Genomic DNA, 22038 nt, shown 5'->3' on the forward strand with positions numbered 1-22038 from the left:
GACCATGGCACCTAACTGCATCACAGCAGACACTGGCACATCAACTGACTTATGACTTCACATACTGTTTCCGTAAAGAAAATGTTGCATATTAATGTTGGAATATGTGTGTATATCACCTTCTGCTCACCGGTTTTCACCCTAGAGTTCAACCACTGAGTATGAAAAGGAGATGGAGACATCCCCCTGTGTACAGACCCCTGGTGGACCTGGCGACAATGTAGGACAGGCACATTATCCTGACCTACAGACTGGATAGGGCCACAATCCAAGAACTGTGTGCCCAATTGGAGCCAGACCTGATCTCAGCTATCCGCCACCCCACAGATATCCTCCCTCTAGTGCAGGTCCTGTCAGTGCTCCATTTTCTGGCAAGTGGTTCCTTCTAAGCAACAGTGGCCATGGCATCAGGATGTCACAGCCTGTGTTCTCAAACGTGCTGACCAGAGTGTTGTCTGCCCTGCTGAAACACATGCATAGCTACATCGTATTCCCCCAGGTGGATTATTTGGCCACAGAGAAGGCCGACTTCTATGCACTGGGACATACATTGGTGCCATTGATGGTACACATATTGAATCCCTCCCCCCCACCCCCTCCACCCCTCCCACTGAGGAAATGAAGAAGTGTTCAGAAATAGAAAAAGCTTTCACTCTCTGAATGTGCAGATGGTGTGTTTGGCGGACCAGTACATCTCCCATGTCACTGCAAATTATCCTGGCTCTGTGCATGATGCCTTTATCCTAAGGAATAGCAGCATCCCTTATGTGATGTCTCAACTCCAGATGCATCGGGTGTGGCTAATAGGTGAGCCCATGGTCCCCACCCAGTTGATGTAGGTATATGGGTGTGGGTTTGTCCCTAAGGGTGAGTGTGTGGCTAACAGGTATCCTTCGATATTTGCAGGTGACTCTGGTTACCCCAACCTCTCATGGCTACTGACCCCATTGAGGAATGCCAGGACAAAGGCAGAGGAACGTTACAATGAGGCACATGGGCGAACAAGGAGGATCATTGAGTGAACCTTTGCCTCCTGAAGGCCAGATTCGTCTGCCTCCATCTGACAGGTGGATCCCTGTACTACTCACCCAAGAAGGTGTGCCAGATAATCGTTGCATGTTGTGTGTTGCACAACCTAGCCTTGAGACGCCAGGTGCCTTTTCTGCAGGAGGATGAGCCTGGGGATTGTCGAGTGGCAGCGGTGGAGCCTTTGGACAGTGACGAAGAGGAGGCAGAGGAAGATTATGTGGACAACAGACCTACACTAATTCAACAGTATTTCCATTGACACACAGGTAAGACACTGTAACTTCACCTTCCATTACAGTTTTGTGTTTGACATTGAACATGGCAGCCTGAATTCCCTATTTCTATGGCCACTTACTGTACCCTCTGGCATCTCTATTTTCAGATCTCTGTGCCTCACGCTGGCTCCTGGTGTGTTTGCTGCTGCCCACTACAGGTCATACCTATGTAGATATTACAGTGCATTTGAATTGCAATCTTTACAGTTTGTGAAACTAATACATTTGTCAAATAATTGACTGACTCCATTTTTGATTTTGTTCCAAGGCTGTTTATTTTGGTGCTAATAAGTGGAGTGGGTTTTGCAATGGACTGAGTTGCTGATGGAGGAAAGTCCAGGGTAGAGTCCAGTCTATTTGTATCACAGGTGCATTGTCCAAGGGGGCATAGGAAGGGGAGCAATGGCTGTTCAAGGTGGACAGGTTGACAGAGTGGACACAAGGGTGACAATCAGGAGAGTCTGCGTTGTGGCTCTCCTTCTGCAGGGGGTGGAGTGCTGGTGGCTTGTTGGTACTGTGGCGGGGCCTCCTGTCCACTAGCGTTGGCGGAGGTGGAGGGATGTTCTTCGGTGTGGCTAGTGTCAGGGGCCCGTTGGTGTGCCACTGCCTCCCTCATGGTGTTGGCCATGTCTGCCAGCACCCCTGGTATGGTGACCAGGGTGGTGTGGATGTCACTCATGTCCTCCCTGATCCCCAGGTACTGTCCCTCCTGCAGCCGCTGGGTTTCCTGCTACTTGACTAGTATCTGGCCCATGATCTCCTGGGAATGGTGGTATGCTCCCAGGATGTTGGTGAGCGCCACATGGAGAGTCGGTTCCCTGGGCCTGTCCTCCCCTTGTCGCACAGCAGTCCTCCCAGCTTCCATATTGTCCTGTGCCTCTGTCCCCTAAACAGTGTGCCCACTGCCACTGACACCAGGTCCCTGATCGTCCTGTGTTTGTGGGGTTGCCTGGGGTCCCTGTAGTGGTGGACACACTGCTGATTGACGTGTCCTGGGCACAGAGGGATGGGCCCGCTGGGTGGGTGCTGTGGTGGTGTTTCCTGAGGGGGGGAGGCTCTGAGGTGGGTTGGGACTGTGGCTGGGGCACTGACTGTCCAGAGGTCCCTGATGGGCCAGGTTGGTCGCCGTGATCCAGGCGTGCAGAGCTGCTGTCACTTGGGAGGGGACTGGATGTGGCTGGCACCTCCTCCGGTGACGCTCAGTGGGGGTCCTGTGGGGATGTAAATGCAGTGTTATTGTATCTGCGTGTGCCATCTTGTGCATGGATATGTTTCCCACTATGATTGTTGACGGAGGCCGTCCGCCAAGGTACCGCCGCTGAATGACCGCACCGCGGTCAAAAGACCGCGGCGGCCATTCAGACATTTCCTCTGGGCCGGCGGGCGCTCTCCAAAAGAGCGCCCGCCGGCCCAGAGGAAATGCCCCTGCAACGAGGACGCCGGCTCAGAATTGAGCCGGCGTAGTTGCAGGGGTGCGACGGGTGCAGTTGCACCCGTCGCGTATTTCAGTGTCTGCTTAGCAGACACTGAAATACTTTGCGGGGCCCTCTTACGGGGGCCCCTGCAGTGCCCATGCCATGGGCATGGGCACTGCAGGGGCCCCCAGGGGCCCCGCGGCACCCCCTACCGCCATCCTGTTCCTGGCGGGAGACCCGCCAGGAACAGGATGGCGGTAGGGGGTGTCAGAATCCCAATGGCTGCGGAGCGCGCTCCGCAGCCATGGAGGATTCTGAAGGGCAGTGGTAAACCGGCGGGAGACCGCCGGTTTACCCTTTCTGACCGCGGCTGAACCGCCGCGGTCAGAATGCCCTCGGGAGCACCGCCAGCCTGTTGGCGGTGCAGGGTCAGAATGACCTCCCATATCATTTGATACAACAGTAGCTGTTTCCTATTACTAGTGGCTTTCTTAGCTTGAATATTAACTATCACATTTACAAAAAAGAATAAGAAGAAAATCTGTGACCTTTGTGAGAACAGGAAGTTTTAATAGGAGAATTGAACCTAAGTCTGAGAATCACACTTAAGTCCTATTCATCTTATCTTGATACTGACTCTTCTTTATGTCGCCTCAACGCAGCTATAGAACTGACATATAACACTCAAAAGCGAACATCAGAGGTCTAAAGGAAAAGGTAATCAAAGCCCTTTTAAAAAAACTGTACAAAATAAATAAAAAATATTTTATTGAACATATTATTCAATCATGTAAGACACATTCACGTAATAAGAGAGCTAATTCTTATCTATTGCTGGGGTGCACCAGTCAAATGCTGTGATCAAAGTCATTGAAACTCTGATGCTTATCTTCTACGAGTTACTGCATCTGAAGAGCCTCTGTGACTGCTTCACATAATTACTGATTTGTGTACTGTAATAGAGAAACACAAGGAGAGATGAGACTACTTCTAATAGTACTGACTCTAACAAATAGCAATATGATTTATAAGTTAGTCTCAGCTAGAGTTACTGTCCTCATAGGCAGTACAAAACAGAATCAGAGTCCGATATTATCATGGATTTCTTCTCTACTCAAATTAATGGGGATAAGCATAAGTCACAATACATCATAATAGGGGCAGCAAATGAGAATGGCCCTAATTGGTTTGTTATTCAATGTTATATTATCATCCAAATTACTTTTCCCCTCAACATAGCAGGTACAACCATGACTATTAGTAAAAGGGACTGATAATGAGGGTGGTTTATATATTTTAAAAGCACTTGAAATAAATTTTCTTTTTTTAGCCATCCTCTACTGCATTTTAAGTATTATTCCAGAAAGTCTCACATTTTCTGATTCAGATTTCCATTCCCTCCAGGTTGTTTTTTGATACTGTAGACTGTATCTACTAATTTTATCCTATTGATGTCAGTTTTGACATGTTCCGCCTCAGAGTGTACAGACTTTGGATAGTTTACAAAGTATGTAATCTTTAGGGGCCTAAGAGTAGAGCCTGACTTTCTTACTTTTGTACTCAATTCTGAGATGATATCTGTAGTCACCAGCCTTTTCTTCTCCTGGTTTTGTTAAGCACTGTTATAAATCAGTTCTATAACTGTACTATGATGACATAAATGTTAAAACCAAAATAAGATGAACATTAAGTGTGACTTTATGATTGATGGACGTTTGATTCCCCTATAAATACTATTTATTCTCACAAAGATCATAGATTTTCTTATAATGTTTTGTAAAATTGATAGCTAATACACATTCAAAAAGACACTAACATTAGGATACGTCTGTTGTGTTACATGAGATAGTGTGATAAATAAGTTGTCACTGTGCAAGAACTCGAGTCTGTGCAGGTCTCTGCTTATAGAATGAATCAGGAACAGTTGCTGATCATAGAATCCGTTTGAGAACTCCATTACTGTGTGGTGGCAGCCATCCTTACATAGAGGAAGTATATAAATAGCCATTTCTGGTAGAACTTGTTGTTACTAAAAATAGGGCTCTATCACACCCAGATCATTGCCACTACAATGGTAAGAACGAATCAGTGGTTTTAAGAATGTCATACAGCTTACTGATTAGTTAGAGGCCAACCAGTTACCAACTTTCACTATTTTATTTTTTATAGGCAGAAACGTTATGAATAGATTATCCTCAAAATGGAATTGGTCCACATAATGGTATATTTGACACAAGGTGGGAATACAATACAAGCCTGGAAACAGGTATGATAATGAAAAATGGGGCTCAGTACACGGAGTGCATTGTGACACTGAAATAAAATGTACATTAAGAAAATATTAGTAGTGTAATATACAATTTGGAATAAAATGGGAAGTGGAAAACACGTATGACTTAATGTTTATGAGGAATGAGGATGTGGGAGCAATCCCGCATTGAGAAGCCATGCTTTAAAATAAGAGCACTAGAAATACAACTTTAGTACTGGTATTGTACTGGAAATGATAGAGTAAGTTAATACTAATAATATGATGTTGAAATTATTTAATTGTGATCTGGCAAAGGTCTGTGCTACGTACCTTTAAAGTAAATGTTTGACGTAAATAAGAAATGGGAATTGATATTTACAGTGTGTATCTTTGAATTGATTAACTCCTGGGAGATGCATTCAGTGTGAATAAGTGTACATCAAAACTATGTTGGTTATAGAAATTGTGCTCATAACAGATTGTTAAGAATAAGAATTTAAAATCTCAATGATCACTAATAATCTGATATTAGTTTGATTCATCCTTACAGAAATCAGTTGGTAAGTGTATATTAATTTAGTGATTTACACTGATGAAGCGTGAGGATTACTTGGAAAACATGTGTTGTCATGAATAAAGGCATTATGTTACACTGGCTAGCGATGAATGAATAATAATACATTTTACTGTAATCATCCTTAAGTAATTATGGGCTGTTGATTTCCGAGGACTGTCCGAATAGTTTGTTGTACACCTAACACAATTAATTAATTAAAATATCGAACAACGTTTTATAGTAGATTTATCCTAATAGGTGACCCACATAGTGATTTGTAGACCCAAATCTGTCTTGAAAGATTTAAGAATGGGGGAAGCACAGCAGAGAAATATTAGCTTAGTGTAGGGAAAGTGAAGAGAGTGGACAGTTATTGGAACAAATCAGTTTGTTTAAAAAAACATTCATGTGACATGTGAAATCAGAAATCTCTTACTTCATTTTTGACATTTCCCTAAAAATGTGAAGTTTTGATGAGTGGTATAACACATTCAAGATGTAAAATTATAGCTTCATGTGGTGTCTCAGTAATAGATATACAGTAGGGAGGGCAGATAGTCTTGAGGAGCACTAGCAGAGCTGCATGTAGAGGTGTTCATTTTAGAACAGGAAAAAGTGGTTTGAGGTCCTAAAAAACTCATGTACTTTTTGATCTGTGTGTGAAATGTATTTTTCCACCAGAAGGATCTCCGTGGCCTTAAACTGCTTCCGTTCAGGGACATTTTTTTAACAGTGAAGTGTGATGGGCATAGGTCCTCTGCATGGCTTTGTAAAGCTTGTCTACCTAACCACTTTGTGTATTTCCCTCCAGTGGAATTAAAAATCTGAGAGTCTGTTGGAGGTGTTCTACCTTTCAATGAGAAATATTCCACAGCAGAGCCTTTTTCTGCAAAAAGGTGGTACACCCATGCATACCACCAACCGTAGTGAGGGTGATACAGCCCCTTCTTAGGCGAAAGTGAGATGTCTAGTGATGGTGGCAGTATATTATAGATAGTTCAGGGATGGTGCGGGACATATGAGGACTTTTTCAATGGGTGCTAAGGCTTACCCAGATTGCTGGTCAGGTTCCTCTGTGAGTGCTATTGTTTAGCGTCTCAGGAACACCAATTGGATAACCAATATACCACCTTTGGGAACTTGTCTCTCCAGGGATAAAATAGTCAAGCAGCCAAAGGTTACTAGTTGTTGATGGTTAGAACCTTAGATAGCTCATCACATAGTAAAGAGCAATCAGTAAACTCACTGCCCATACAGTGCTCTGTCTTTAAAGAAGAGTACTTCTATTATGTACAGGTAAGTAATAAGGAGCAGTTAAAAAGAAAGACCATGAAGGCCCTAATATCTTCTGTTGCTGATCAGTGACCCTTAAAGGTTATCGTAGGCTGTACGCACTAGGGATTCGATTTTCTTTAACATGGCCCTTATTGTCATTGTTATCCTGGAGACAGAGTTTGAATTGATTCTGGGAGCAGCTGAACGTTTAATTTGTTGCTCTAGTAAATGAGACAGAGGTAACTGACAAACATGATGCAGTGTGACAACAGTGCTGTGACACGTTTGGTCCTGTGTTTCAAGGGTGTTGTATGTAAGAGTGGGCAACTGAGTGGACTGAAGCCTCAGCATCTGATTTTCCAGCAACAATAAAGTAAAATGAGCTATGAACTCTAAAGGTCACCACTAAAAACAAGGAACTTAGCCAATGTATGTTTGGTGCATTTTATTGCTGCTTTAGATTCTAGGTCCAAGTAAGTGGAAGATGGAGATATGGATTCCAGTATCTGGGAAGGGAATAGTTGAGTATTTAATTTCCAGTTAAGTCGTCAAACTGTTATTAGTTTTTTTTTCTTTAGGGGGAATATGTGTCCCTTGGGGGAATATGTGTCCCCAGTCCTCAGGTACTTGCCTATAGAGGCCTGTATTGGTGAGTTGTCAGCAGGGGCTTGTGAAAGAAGATATTACCAGGATCAAGACAACTGTTCTTCTTGTGTGAGCAATTCGAGTCAACCTCTTTGCAGGCCAGGTTAGCTCTTCTTCTCTTCACAAGTCCTGTCACCAAGACTTCCTCAAGAATCCAGGTTTCCAGCAGCCTAAAACCCTGTAGATGTTCAGTTTCTGGTCATGTACATGGATTTGCTCTCTGCTGATCGCAGAGCTCCATAAATGTTAAAACATTCTACAGAATACTCACTTGAGAGGGGCTGCATTCATCCTACTTTGGTGGTCAGGACAGGAAGATTGAGCCAACCAGTGATCTATCTTTTACAGAAGTTAAAGTCCTTCTCTGGGCTTGTGGGTGTGCACCTTCCTCTTGAAATCCAAAGCAGGCATGGTTAACCATTGTGAACTGGCCAAGATGTTGATATATGGGTGGCTGTCAGGCAAATCCCTCAGAAAGTTGGAATTGCTAGGTAATAGCAGGTAAGACAGTAAGAGGGGAGATGAGTGTATTTACTCCACTATTGGAACTTTCATAGACTCACATGCTTGAATCATTCCCCGTCGTCGAGATGGGAGCCTCCGGTGTAATACACAATCACATTCACTTGTATAACAAGCTCAGAGGCACTAGGGCTCTTAATTTAGTAACATCTCACAGTCATTTTATAAAAAAGGATCAAACATTAGAGACAACCAATCAGCTCTCACCACCCGTTAGAACCCTCCTGTGAGGAGCTGATTTCCCTCCGATTTTCCACCGCACGTTGTACTAAGGAGTCTTCTCTGAGCTCTGCTCAGCTTTTTCTCTCACAGACACTGTTTGAGGTGAATTTGGATTTTTCTCTCTTCAGAACTTATTCAGGGTGATTCAAACTGGCTACTGTGTCAGAGACACCTAAGAAAGGGGCTCTTTAGAGCCTGTGCCACATGCATGAAAAAAAAGGCTGCATGTTGATGACCAGCATAAGGACTCTATTTACTGTCTCTATCCCAGCCACAAGCCAAAAGACTGCAAGGTATGCAGAACCTTTTCTACCAAGACCCTAAAGGATAGAGAGGGTTGTCTCCTCATATGGCTCCAGAAACTAAAATCCAGGGACAACCCTGTCTCTGATGAGGACAGTGCCTCTTCATCGGTTTCTATGACAAGAACACCTGTCAAGCGAAAATCTGAAGTCTCTTCAGAAGAAACACCAAGAAAAGTGGCCAAAAATCTTCTGAGGGACCCTCAAAGTCTGACAGCCCTTCAAAAATGAGAATGAATGCTTCTGACTTCAAGTCTAAAAGGAAGCCAGCTTCTCAGCCGTTGACGCCAGCACTGGAGGTGAAGCATACCTTCAAAAATCCACCTTCTGCGCCATCAACAGGTTCATCGTCAACAATGGCGCCGACGACGGCTCAGGTATGGACGACGACTTCTACCGTCGCTACACTGTCTGTCTCTATGGTGAGATCCGGCTCCTCGTCGACAATATGTTCCTCCTCGCCGACTGCACGCCCTATAGCTACACCATCGACGCTCTCATCGACGATCCCACTGATGACGGCCTCGTTGACACTATTCCATTTGCCAATGCCCTCGTCGATGCTGGTGTTCCGCCGTTGAAACCGGCGGCGGCAGAACACCAGCTGTTGACGGCATCGTCGATGGCGCACCAACCATCGACAACGCTCTTACCGTCGACGATGCTCCTACCGTCGACAACACTTCTTCCGTCGGCGACGCTCCCACCGTCGATGACGCTCCTACCGTCGACAACCACTTTACCGTCGACGTTCCCACCGTCGACGACATTCGAGACAGAGATGCTCTTGTCGACAGTGCCACTGTCGACGACTCCACCGTTGACGAGAAGGACTGCCGTAAAGGCACAAAGACCAGATTTGTTGCCTCTGATGTCGTCAGGAGACCAGGGTACTTACAGGAAGGTGAAAAAATATCACCTAACGCCCTCTGTCACATCGCCTAGCAAGGTCTCCAGCCTTTTACCACCTCATCTCTTAAATGAAGATGATTCCGAATAGGAAGGTATTTTTGGAGTCGCCTGCTGCCCTTTGGAACTAAGGGTCAAGTGCCAAGAGTACTCCGACGATGATGAGGCTTCTTACTATACCCAAGGCTACTATGAGCAGTCGCCATTGGTCGGCCTCCCTCCTGGATTGGTATCAGATTTACAGGCGATGTTGGCGGATTATCAGGAATGTTTCCCACCTAAACCTTTGTCCGCACAACAGCCATTGCTTCCGCTGCAGCCAGCAACTCTACTCTTACCACAACCACATCATGCTCCTCAACAAGGTCACAGCAGTCTCTGATTTCCACACCAAGACAACAGGTATCCTCTGATGATGATGCGGAGGAAGGTGAGATACAGCCTGCCACTGTTGAGTGGGGTGATTACATCATTTCGGCTCCTGCCTCGCCTACAGCACCCGTAGTTGAGTCTCCACCTGATGATATAGGGGGCTTCCATAACCTGCTTGAGCGTGCTGCCACACGGTTCGATCTCCCTATGCCCACCACTCAGCAGGATTGCTTACTGTATGACTTCAGAGAACCTCACAGAAAAATGGTCAGCAATTCCAATCATAGACCATGTGTGTAGCCAGGGCCTGAAGATTATGCAAAACACATCTACGGTCCCTACCGAGACTAGACAAAAAATAAAAACCAACAGAGGATGCCCCGGCCTGCCTTTCAGGACATCCAAAACCGGACTCCGTCATATCACAGGCCGGCCAACGTCGATCTAGGAATCCTTCTATGCCTTTAACATCACCGCCAGATAAAGAAGGAAGGCTCCTAAATAATATTGGCAAATGCTTTTCTTCCATGTCAGCCATTGTCATCAGAGCGGCCAACTTCCTTGCTCAGCTGGGCCGGTACGATCGGTTGCTCTGGTTAGACGTATCCCAATCGCTAGAAGAGCTCCCAGATGCCTCCAAAGCGGAAGCTAGGAAATTTCTTTTGGAAGGTCAGCATTCATCAGCGGAAATAATTGATTGTGTGGTAGACATAGCGGCGATGGGTTTTAGACTACTCGCTGGTTCAGCTGTATTAGGGCGGCAAGGCTGGCTTAAAGCCACCAATTTTCGGGCAGAGGTACAGATGAAAATCCTGGACCTTCCATTTGACGGAGAGGCTCTGTTTGATAAACACGTCGACGACTCCCTTCAAACCATCAAGGCAGATACGGAAACAGCCAAATCCTTAGGCACTCTACAATACAGGAAAGTGCCCTTTCGGGGTGCTAGAGGCAGAGGTCAGCCGTCCTTTCGTGGTGGATACCAACAATATAGGTACCGATCCTATACATCCATGTTTCAGCCTGCTAGGGCACATTATCAGCCGAGGCAGCTACCTCCAGCGGCATACACCAGGCCCTACCATAAGTCCAAACAGGGGCGTCAACCTAAAGAGTCCACGCGTAGACAATGACTGTCAACTGACACAACTCATTCATCCTCCTCCAACTTATCATGGAACACTCAAATATCATCTACATCGCTGGCAACAGATAACCAAAGACAAGTGGGTGCTGGATGTGATCCGTTTCGGACTCCTATTAGAATTTACCCAAATGCCTCCATCGCAAGTTCATCAAAAACACCTTTGTCTACTTCGTCTGGAGGTAGCTACCATGTTGAGGAAAGGGGCTATACAGTCTGTCCCACATTCTCAGAAGGGGAAGGGGTTTTACTCCTGTTTTGTTCTCACCCGAAAAAAGTCTTGCCTTTGGCGGGCGATTCTGGACTTACGGGAGCTAAACAAATGCCTCAAAAAGCAGATATTTTGAATGGTCACCCTCCAAGACGTCCTCCAGCTTCTAAACAAAGTGGACTACATGGCATCTCTGGACCTTCACGACACGTACTTTCACATATCCATCCATCTGCTCCATCGAAAGTACCTGAGGTTTGCAGTCAACGGCAAACACTTCCAGTTCAAGGTCCTTCCCTTTGGCCTACGTTCAGCACCACAAATCTTTACCAAATGTCTAGCGCCAGTGATGGCCTGCCTGAGAAGGAACAGGCAGCAATTCTTCCCCTACCTTGACGACTGGTTAGTAAAAGCTCCAGATATCCAAACAGCAAAAAGGTCAGTCAGGACAACTCAGCGCCTTTTCAAGGAATTAGGCCTTACACTCAACAGGGGAATAATCGTCCCTGCAGCCGTCTACTCGTCTAGCCTTCCTGGGGGCAATCTTAGACACTCAACGTGCCAAAGCCTATCCAGCGCCGGACAGACAAACAAAGCTAATACAGCTGTCAAGGAACATTCAACGAAAAAGGTCTCTTTCCGTCCGACAGTACAAATCCTTGCTGGGCATGATGTCATCGTGCATCAGCCTCATTCCATTCTGCCGCCTCCGAATGCGTCCAATTCAAGAAGAACTGGACAAACAGTGGATACTAGAGGCAGGTTCCTTCAACGATACGATCAGCGTCACGCTGCGTATGCTTCATTCTTTGGATTGGTGGACAGCTCCCGAGAACGTTTACAAAGGTCTCAGTTTCTTGGCACGAGTTCCTCCAATGACTGTTGCCACAGATGCATCGCTCACAGGATGGGGCGCATGCTTGCAGGACCTTCGGGTGAGCGGCAAGTGGCCACCCTGTCATCGTTCGTTCCACATAAATCTTCTCGAGCTGAGAGTGGTCCATTATGCACTACAAGCCTTCCTTCCAAGGATACGAGGGTCAGCTGTGCTTGTCAGGACAGACAATACCACCACAATGCACTACCTGAACAAACAGGGAGGAACACGGTCTCACATACTCTCCCGAGAGGCTCAGACCATCTGGAAATGGTGCATTCACCACTCCATCCACATCATTGTGGAGCATGTCCCAGGCCTTCAAAATACCATTGCCGATTCCCTAAGCAGGCTGACCACATCCTCCCACGAGTGGGAGCTACACCAGAGGACGCTAGATCAGATATTTGACAAGTAGGGGAAACCGAGTTTGGACCTATTTGCATCCTCCCAGAACGCCAAATGCCGACATTATGCAAGTTGGCATCACCAACAGGGGACATAGGGGGATGCATTTTCGATCGCATGGTCAGGGATCTATGCGTGCGCCTTTCCTCCGATTCCCCTCTTCGCAAGGGTGATCAGGAAAATTAAATCAGAACCTTGTCAACTGATCCTCATAGCTCCAGCGTGGCCGTGTCAACCGTGGTACACCGGAGTTGCTCCTACTGTCAGCCTCTCCACCCATCAGGCTCAGACCAATCCCAGACCTGCTTACCATCAATCAGGGGAAGGTGTGACATCGGATCCCAAATCGCTCAATTTTCCCGCATGGCTCCTGAGTACAATGAGTTTGGGCATTTAGACCTCCCGCCTGAATGCAGAGACGTGCTAGGTAATGCACTTGCAGCGAGTACCAGCAAGTCTTACTGACTAAAATGGAAGAGGTTTTGTATTTGGTGCGAAGCACAAAACATACATCCTCTATCCTCTGCACCAGAGGCAGTGTTGCCCTATTTATTACAGCTGGCACGTTCAGGATTAGCCCACTCCTCAATTAGAGTCCATCTAGCTGCCATATCCAGATATGGAAGATTACCTGGCAAACCATCTTTATGCTCTCTCAAATTGGTAAAGCAATTTCTCAAAGGTCTCTCCAGATCATTTCCTCCAGTGAATCCTCCGCCGCCGGCATGGCAACTTAACATTGTTCTTGGCTAGCTTATGAAGGAGCCCTTTGAGCCGATTCACAGAGCAGACATTAAGTACCTCACTTGGAAGGTGGCTCTTCTTCTTGCCCTTAATTCGGCCCGGAGAGTTAGTGAAATTCAAGCTTTCACTATACAAGAGCCTTTTCTGCAGTTCAGACAGGACAGAGTCATCCTGCGCACCAATCCTAAGTTCGTGCCCAAGGTACCTTCTGAGTTCCATATCAATGAGCCGGTGGTGCTCAATACTTTCTTTCCAAACCCGCCAACTACTGCGGAAAGAACTCTGTATTCGCTCGACTTGAAACGATGCATACAATTCTGTCTGGACAGTACAAAGGCATTCAGAGAGTCTACTCAGTTGTTTGTAGCGTTCAGTGCTACTAGGAAAGGTCACTCGATGACCAAACAGACTATGGGGGTCTTTCCGCCGCCCGCCAAGCGGGAACCGCCAGAAGACCGCGGCGGTCATTCTGGGTTTCCCGCTGGGCTGGTAGGCGACCGCCAAAAGGCCGCCCGCCAGCCCAGCGGGAAACACCCTTCCACGAGGAAGCTGGCTCCGAATGGAGCCGGCGGAGTGGAAGGGGTGCGACGGGTGCAGTAGCACCCGTCGCGAATTTCAGTGTCTGCTAAGCAGACACTGAAATTCTAAGTGGGGCCCTCTTACGGGGGCCCCTGCAGGGGCCCCCAGTGGCCCCACGACAGCCCATACCGCCATCCTGTTCCTTGCGGCCGAAACCGCCAGGAACAGGATGGCGGTATGGGGGGCGGAATCCCCATGGCGGCGCAGCAAGCTGCGCCGCCATGGAGGATTCCCCAGGGCAGCGGAAAGTCGGCGGTACACCGCGACTTTCCGTTTCTGGCCGCGCAGAATGCCCAAAGGAGCACCGCCAGCCTGTTGGCGGTGCTCCCGCGGACCCCGGCCGCCAGGGTCGGAATGACCCCCTATATCCCGGTGGATTAAGGACGCAGTCATATTTTGTCATCAAAAGGCAGGACGACCTTTGAATACAACTGTACGAGCGCATTCTACAAGAGCGATCTCATCATCCTGTGCGCTGTTTGCTGGTGTTTCCATTAAAGACATCTGCCATGTTGCGACATGGAGAACAGCTCACACCTCCACGCAGCATTACTTCCTGGACACGGAGACCCTTCACAGAGACCCTTCGGGATGCAGCCCTGGCTCCTTCGTAACCTGTTCCAATGACGGTGAGCTAAAATATTTATTTCCCTCCATCTGCTTATTTTCTAATATAACACATTTTCTTTGCTATCATGTTGTAGATCACTGTAAGAGCTGTATGTACATATTATCATACTGGTTTGCAGTCCAGAAAGCTATGTTATTGTTGATAGAGCGAAAAATGTGTTATTCACTGCTTACTATTCTGATTCAAGCATGTGGATCTATGAAAGTTCCAATACTGGAGTAAGAAACAAGTTACTTACCTATAACTGTAGTTCTCCAGTATTGGAAACTTTCATAGATTCACATGTGACCCACCCTACCTCCCCTGGGTAGCTCACCCTCATTTTCTCAGCGTTAGGATATTGTTGCACTTGTGCTGGGAAAATCTGAGGGAAATCAGCTCCTCACAGGAGGGTTCTAAGGGGTGGTGAGAGCTGGTTGGTTGTCTCTAAAGTTTGGTCCTTTTTTATAAAATGGCTGTGAGATGTTACTAAATTAAGAGGCCTAGTGCCTCTGAGCTTGTTATACAAGTGAATGTGATTTTGTATTACACCGGAGGCTCCCATCCCGACAACGTGGAATGATTTAAGCATCTGAATCTATGAAAGTTTCCAATAGTGGAGAACTACAGTTACAGGTAATTAACTTGTTTCTTCACCATTGTGGGAATCCTGCACATAGCAAAAGAAGATGATTACAAAGCTTGCCACCCGACCAGCAATGTCAGTTTCAGGGACAAAGCCCTCAGTCTTTTTAACCATGGACAAAGGATTGTCTGCATTGAGACCACCATTAATGTGGAGCATGCAATAAGTATTTCAAATGTATAGCACCATTCTCGATTAAATTGTGAAACACAAGGAATGCCCACAATATGTTCTAAGATGCTGGAAGACGGGGCTTGTTCCTTCTCCAGAATCATGAGGATCGCTGCATAACATTAGAATGCATGTAAAAGACCAAAGCTGAGACAAAATCACTAGAAGAGAGATTCTTACATCATGGTTAGCAATCTCAACTAAGCCACAAGGTGATGTCTTTCTCTGTGGCCTGCAAGATCACTGGACAAAAGTTTGTCTAGAGCTGAAATCCCCTACAACCTAGGTAGCCAGTAACCATTCCAAATGTGAAAGCCCCACAAGGCTCCAATGAAATCTAGACTGGTGACCATGGTTATTGGAGAGACCTAATTGAACGCTGTCGGCCAGCCACCACCAACAGGCTACCATTTCCAAAAAAGGCCTCATTGTGAATCCTGTTAGAGTTGTGCGTGGGACATTGCCAAACCCTTGGTTTTCAACACACTTTTTTCCAAGGAACACTGGCAAAACGTGTGCAGAACGACCACAATATTTCAAGTTTTGCAACTTGTTTGGGTTAATGCACGATGCTTGAAGGTGAGAAAAGGCACTGACAACAAAGAGACTGGCACTGTCTCCTCTGAGAGTTCTATGCTGAGATGGATGATCCAAGATCCCCATCTCAGGGGAAGACCTCTTGAGCATATAACTCAGGCCGTATTTGGGGATCCGACCCCTACGAGGTCCTAGAGTAGGCCTTTCCTACTGGACTTCACAACAATTCAAGAGTAAAGTGCCCAAATATAGTAGCTTAGTTCAACAGTTAGAGTGCAGCAGTACCAATAGGCATGGGACACCATTTCTTGCAACAGTCCCCACATTGGATGCTTCCCAGTAGCCAATCTCTGGCCCAGTACCCAAGGGAAATTAGCCTCACAGGAAATATTACTCTTCTGCTTTGATTAGATGAGCTGAGGTTTAGTTTCTCAATAAATCGTTTCCAGCTGCTTTGGCTGGTAGCTCTGTGCTCGGTAATTTGTGTGCGGCTGTCACACTTAGAGGGCATCTGCTGGGAGCAGGAGGAAGTACAGACGAGGGACCACAAGTAGCAAGTGAGAGCTACCTCTGGGAAGCAGCATTTTCTGTTCAAATGAAAAGCATGTTTTTCAGTGCTCAGCACTGATTGAAAACGACCTAAACAATGTGATTATTCCTCCTAAATAGTTTCTTATACTTAACAGCATTCTTTCTTTTCTAGAAAATGGGCCTCTTAGGCCTAGTATGCTGGAGATGCCTGTCCCAGAGCCCTGCCCACTCCCTAAACGACAAAAAGCTACAGTTCAGAATCACAAAGAACGATCCGAAGCTGATCAGACTCGAGGTAAAGTGGCAGATTTAAGTGTGAAAAAAGACAAGTGAATAACCAGAGAACTGTGTCATATACTGCGTTGTATTGCACATTTGTATAGCATTTCCAGTATCGTATGTTGCCTTGAAGTACTTGGATATTATATCCTGTCCCTGACATATTTTATAATGCCTGTAGACTCTGACATTTTGTTTCATTGAATGGATTTAAGCCAGATGGGTGGTTTCTGCAACATTTAATTTGTAAAAGAAGTGCCTGGCCAAAAGGTTTGCTCAAAAGTCCATCGCTGGCGTTTTTGAATGTTGGGTTTGCTGAATACCAAGGCTGCATAGACTTGATTCCACCTTATGTGTCTTTCATCCACCACCAGACACACCCTGCCTCTTTATCTCACCCTTGCACGTTTGTTTTCTTCCTTGCTTTCTCCCTTTTCGGTGGAAAGAGCCATCACAGTTTTGTGAGAAACTCTCCTCAGGTTATTGAAAGCATGTCACCAGTGCACCCCTAGTTCTGTGTGGTGAAGACACTGTAAAAGAGGGGATAGTGTGCAGGGATTGAAGATAGCTGGGCATAAATTAAGGGAAGTATAGTTAAACAGATCTTCTGACTCCATCAGGTAAGAGAGTTCTTGAATCCTGAGTGTTGACATACTTATATGTAGGTAAACAATAAGTGATAACTAATGGCTAATAAATAACACAAGGGCGCTGTGTCAAATGGCACCCTAACAAGGTTATAAGTAGTCATTTATGCAAGGAATGGTGAAACAGATGCTAGCTCAAGTGGGAACGAACCACCACTGTTGGCTCTTCAGAATAGTAGAGGAATATCTGTGAAGAGGGACGTTGCACCTCCATGCAAAAGGGCAAAGAAAGCAAACCTATATTATCTAACAAGATCCGTCAGTATGCAAAGGAGCAAACAGGAAACAAGACAAACCAGATCAGCAAAATGGGGGCCAGGGCCCCAGACATATGAAGCCAACAATAAAAGACATCATAATGATGATCCAGAGAATCGCTGGAGACATCATCACTTTTGAAGTCACCCTTATTTGCATAGATACGAGAAAAATTGTGGATAGGTTGAAGTTAGCCAAGGAAAGCGTGGGGCCTCTTTACTATGAGTTGAAAATATTGAAGAATAAACTAAGCAGTCAACTTGACTGTACCTATTAGCTGGGGAGAGGCGGGTGGCTGAAAATGCAGAGGTTAGCTCCAGGTGCAACTATAAGTAAATTTTTGGGTTTCTTGCCAGAGCTGATACAAAATAGGTGCAATTATTTCTGGAGAACTGAACATTGAATAATCTATAACCCAAAGATCTGTCTGCTTTCTTCACCTTTGAAAGGGGTCCCAGGGCGATGGGGCTGATGCCCAGACCACCACCTAGTGTGTAAATTACTAAGTATTCACATATTGAGATACTACTATACTATATACTGCATGAATGAAAAAATAATTCGTAATGCACACTAAACCTAAGGGTGTCAAAGTGGTAAGCCAATCTAAAGAGTGTACAACACTGCCAAAAGAAGATCTCCGAGAGTTAGAAAACTAAGCAGAAAAGAGAAAGGTTTTAAGATGTTTGCAGAAAATAGGCAACGACTCAATTTCAGACATTTGAGCCAGTTTATTCCATATTTTTGTAGCAGTAGCAGAAGGAACATCCTCCCCATCTGGCTTTGCTGAACCTCGGAACTACCACCTTCCTGCTAGATGCTGACCTAGATGCTGATCTGAATGGCCTGCTTGGCACATTCCACTGAAAAGATCTGATGAGCCTGGGTTCCCTTTGGTGCGGTGCAAGGAATACTGTACAAAGAGCTTTGAAGATCACTCGCTTCCTAACTGGGAGCCATTGAAGGGCCTGAATGCCTTCTTTGACAGAAAAATGTTTAGGGGTTTTCAAAATAAGATGTGCTGTAGCATTTTGGATGGCCCAAAGCTTGTTCATTGAAGAACTGTGATGTTCAGATAAAGCACATTGTAGTAGTTAAAGCAAGATGTGATCAAAGGAGTGGCCACTGATTTGCAAAGTTCTTCATGCATGAAAGGATTTTTTTTTTCAGAGTTCTAGTAATGTAAAAGCAGACACTGGTGATGCGGTAGACCTTTATATTAAAATTCAGATTTCTCAAAAAGAAACCTGAGTTTTTTGGCTGACGCCACAATAGTGGGTAATGGGCCACATGATTCAGACCCCCATCATTCGGACTAGATGAACTGCTGTGCCCCAAAGACCAAAACCTTGGTTTTATCTGCATTCAACTTTCAAAAAGTGTCCTTCATCTAGATACGAATACTAGCTATACGATATTGGAATTTACGTGCCATCAACAGTAAACCGTGGATAGTCAACACAATAATTTGCGTGTTGTTAGCATACAACAGAACATGAAAACTGAAGGTCCACACAAACGCCGTTGGAGGGGAGACATAAAGACTAAAAGGAGTAGGGCTAAGTAAGGATGATGAAGGCCTCTTTCCAAAGCCTAGAAAGGATTCCTGTTTCCAGAACCTTATTAAAAATCTTCACCAAATATTATGCAACTAAATCAGAAGCAAGTTGCAGAATTTTGGGATGGCTGGAATCTATCGGGAGCAAGGTTTAATACCCATCAAAAGTTCCTTGACTTGACAATCTGAAGTCAGTGCAAAGACAGATAACGAAGAATGATATGAAGAGGAGTAAGGAATCCTAATAGAGTCCAGAACTGCACTGGAGTGATCAAATTTAGAATATATATTTAAAATTCTATCTCTAAGAAAGTCAGCTAACTCATCACTGTTGCTGATGAGGCTGTTTTGGAAAGACACTTGATAACTTTAAATAATTCTTTATTAGAGTTTTTGGCTGACATTTTAATTGTATAATTAGTAGATTTGGCCCTGAAAATGGAGCACTTATATGTTAAAAGTAATGATTTATGCTTGTTTTTCTCAAACTAGGTCCAAATTAATGCACCATTTGTGCTCCTGTCTGCGGCATAGCTGCCTAAGTTCTTTAAGTTTATCCGAGAACCAGGGAGCAGAAATTTTTCTCTTAGTGAAAAACTTGCCTTTCAAAGGGGCATTTGAAGCATCTTCCATATCAGCTTGCAAAATCTGCTGCTGGGGGGCAAGAGGAGAGGTCTATACGCAATGCTGTGGTACTAAGGGCACCCTACATATCCTCCAGCGTGATCCTACTCCAATTTCTACAAGATTAAGACCTACTCTGTGCACATTCGGTGCTAGTCAGAGGGTGAGAGTAATAGACCCAAAGTTAATTCCCCAGTGATCAGACCAGTTGAGGGGGAATATATCCCATCAAAATTTGTAAAACTCCTGTCAAAGGTAAGACCCGCAGTGTGGATAGATGATTGAATTAACTGAGAAATATTTAGATTACATAAACTCACAGAGAGAAGTGGAATCTCGACTGAATAAATCTTCTAAATAAAAGTTAAAATCCCCCAAAATCGTAAAATTGGTTTGTGTTAAAAAATAGTTCCAAGATATGATTCAGGAAGATGAAAAATTTGCATGTGAGCAAGGGCGGGCAATAGACGAGTAGTGCAGAGAAAGTGTCTTTAGCATGAACTTTCAATTAAAAGGATGCCACTTCACATGCATTCTGGGAAAGAGTAACCATCGGTTCAAGTATACAGTTAAGCGAGTCCCTGAAAATTGTGGCTAGACGGCCACCCATCCTTGAGGGGCAGTCCTGTCAAGTAATCAGATACCCTGTAGGGACAGCATCAACAAAATCATGCCCTAAGTGCTCTTTTGGCCATGTCTTTGTGATAAAGAGACAATCTAATGCCATGGATTGAACTAAGTCCATGGCTTCGTATCTATTTTAGTGAGAGAATGCACCTTTCTAAGGTATATTCAATCTTATGTGGTTATCTGGTCCCTTCGTCACACTCCCTGACCTAACCTTCGCAGGAGGAATGGAGATAGTTGTATCTCCTGTTGGGCTAACATGAAAGGCACAGTTACTTTGTCTAAATTAACAGGATGACACCCATTATTTTTACCTTTAGGGTGTAGCTCTAGTAAGTGAGCTTGAGACTACCGCAAATATAATTGGCCCTTTAAATCTGCCCCTGAACTGGCAGAATCCCTGGAGCAGTCCGGGCGCAGACGGGCTTTCCTTTGGCATGCCAGCAGCAGATACGCAAACGGACATTCAAAAATATATAGCCCTGCCTCTAAAGGACAGAAGGGAGGAAACATGCTTGCAAGGTGGGGGGGCAGAGCTGGTTAGTGTGGGTATAAAAAGCGACCTGGAGTCCAGCAACTCCCGCCCACTAGTGGAGGGTTCCCCTCACAGTAGGTATATTGGTAAATGAAAAGAAAACTAATACAAGAATAATGGATCACCTTGCCATGAAAAGCACCCCACTGCAATATTTCAAGGCTTCACAAGATTAGTGCAAGATATGTGAAAGTCATTCTTAGAAGTAAAGCAGAAACTAAAGGCACTAGGAATTCAGTACAGACTCCCTTGAAGATTAGACTCATCCTGGGTGGTAAATGACGTGTGGGACAAGGCCTCCCCTAGAAAGCGACAAAAGCATCGGAAGAAGTAAGAGACCATGCAGATCAGCAGGAGGTAGAGTAGCATTAGGGGCGCAGAACACTGCTGGAAGAACAGGTAGGAGTTTAGTCCAAAATAATGCAACATTGATGATTGCCCCTAGGCCGAGCTATGAGAAGTTTTGTAGGTGTACAAAGGATGTATGGCAAAGAAGACAACAGCAGAGCAGACACTTCCAGCTGAGGCGACGGACGAGAGGAAAGGCTACAGTGGACACACTGAAGGATTGGTGAGACATACCCTGCAACTAAAACTGAACATATGACTACGATGGGTTTGGTGGGGATCGGAAAGCTTAGAATATAGAGTATACTTGTAAGTTACTTCAGTCTGTTCTTAATTTTCAAGCACACAACATCGGGGGTTAGGGTGAAAACACAGAATGTAAAGTTGTTGACACTGCGACTCTATACACAGTATAGCACCAGAGGTGGGTCCATGGAGTTCATAGAAACAAATGAACCTGTATCCAGTGTGGGCATGGAGCACCATCTAAGGCTCTTGGAAGGAAGGAGAGAGTTTTCTTTGACAGATTTTTTTTTATTTTGTTATATATTTTGTGTTTGAAGCTTTATAGGATGAGACGCAAGGGTTGGGACCATGGTGGAGACCTTATTATTGTCATACAGTCCATAGAGAGAAAGTTTGTGGGCGTTTGTCCTGTTTGAAATGTTGAGTCATTAGGTTGGCTGTCTATCAGAGGGAGGACGAAGGGGACGTTCTATCACAGTCAGTCATGCTTGGCAGGTACAAATGCAGCCGATGAACATCAAAGATGATTTGCAAGGCTTGAGAACTGAAGGGACTAAATACTCAAAAATGCAGATTGCAATGTTCCTGGGACTGGGGTTGGGGGGGTGTTAGCCTAAAGACATTGTAATGGAAGGAACAAGGAAATTACTAATGCAGAATGTTAGAGCGACAATGACCACCGCAA

General features: G+C 45.3%; 1 protein-coding gene across 7 annotated transcripts in view; it reads left to right on the forward strand.

Moving 5' to 3' along the window:
- The window catches only part of DNMT3B (DNA methyltransferase 3 beta), a 543013-nt gene that overhangs the window by 297692 nt on the left and 223283 nt on the right, over window positions 1–22038 (forward strand). For all 7 annotated transcript variants that reach the window (XM_069243399.1, XM_069243402.1, XM_069243397.1 and 4 more), the window contains one exon: window positions 16404–16526. In XM_069243399.1, the coding sequence (XP_069099500.1) occupies window positions 16404–16526 (123 nt within the window). The remainder of the gene's footprint in view (window positions 1–16403; window positions 16527–22038) is intronic.

This window comes from Pleurodeles waltl, chromosome 7 (genome assembly GCF_031143425.1).
Source record: "Pleurodeles waltl isolate 20211129_DDA chromosome 7, aPleWal1.hap1.20221129, whole genome shotgun sequence".
Lineage (NCBI taxonomy): Eukaryota > Metazoa > Chordata > Amphibia > Caudata > Salamandridae > Pleurodeles > Pleurodeles waltl.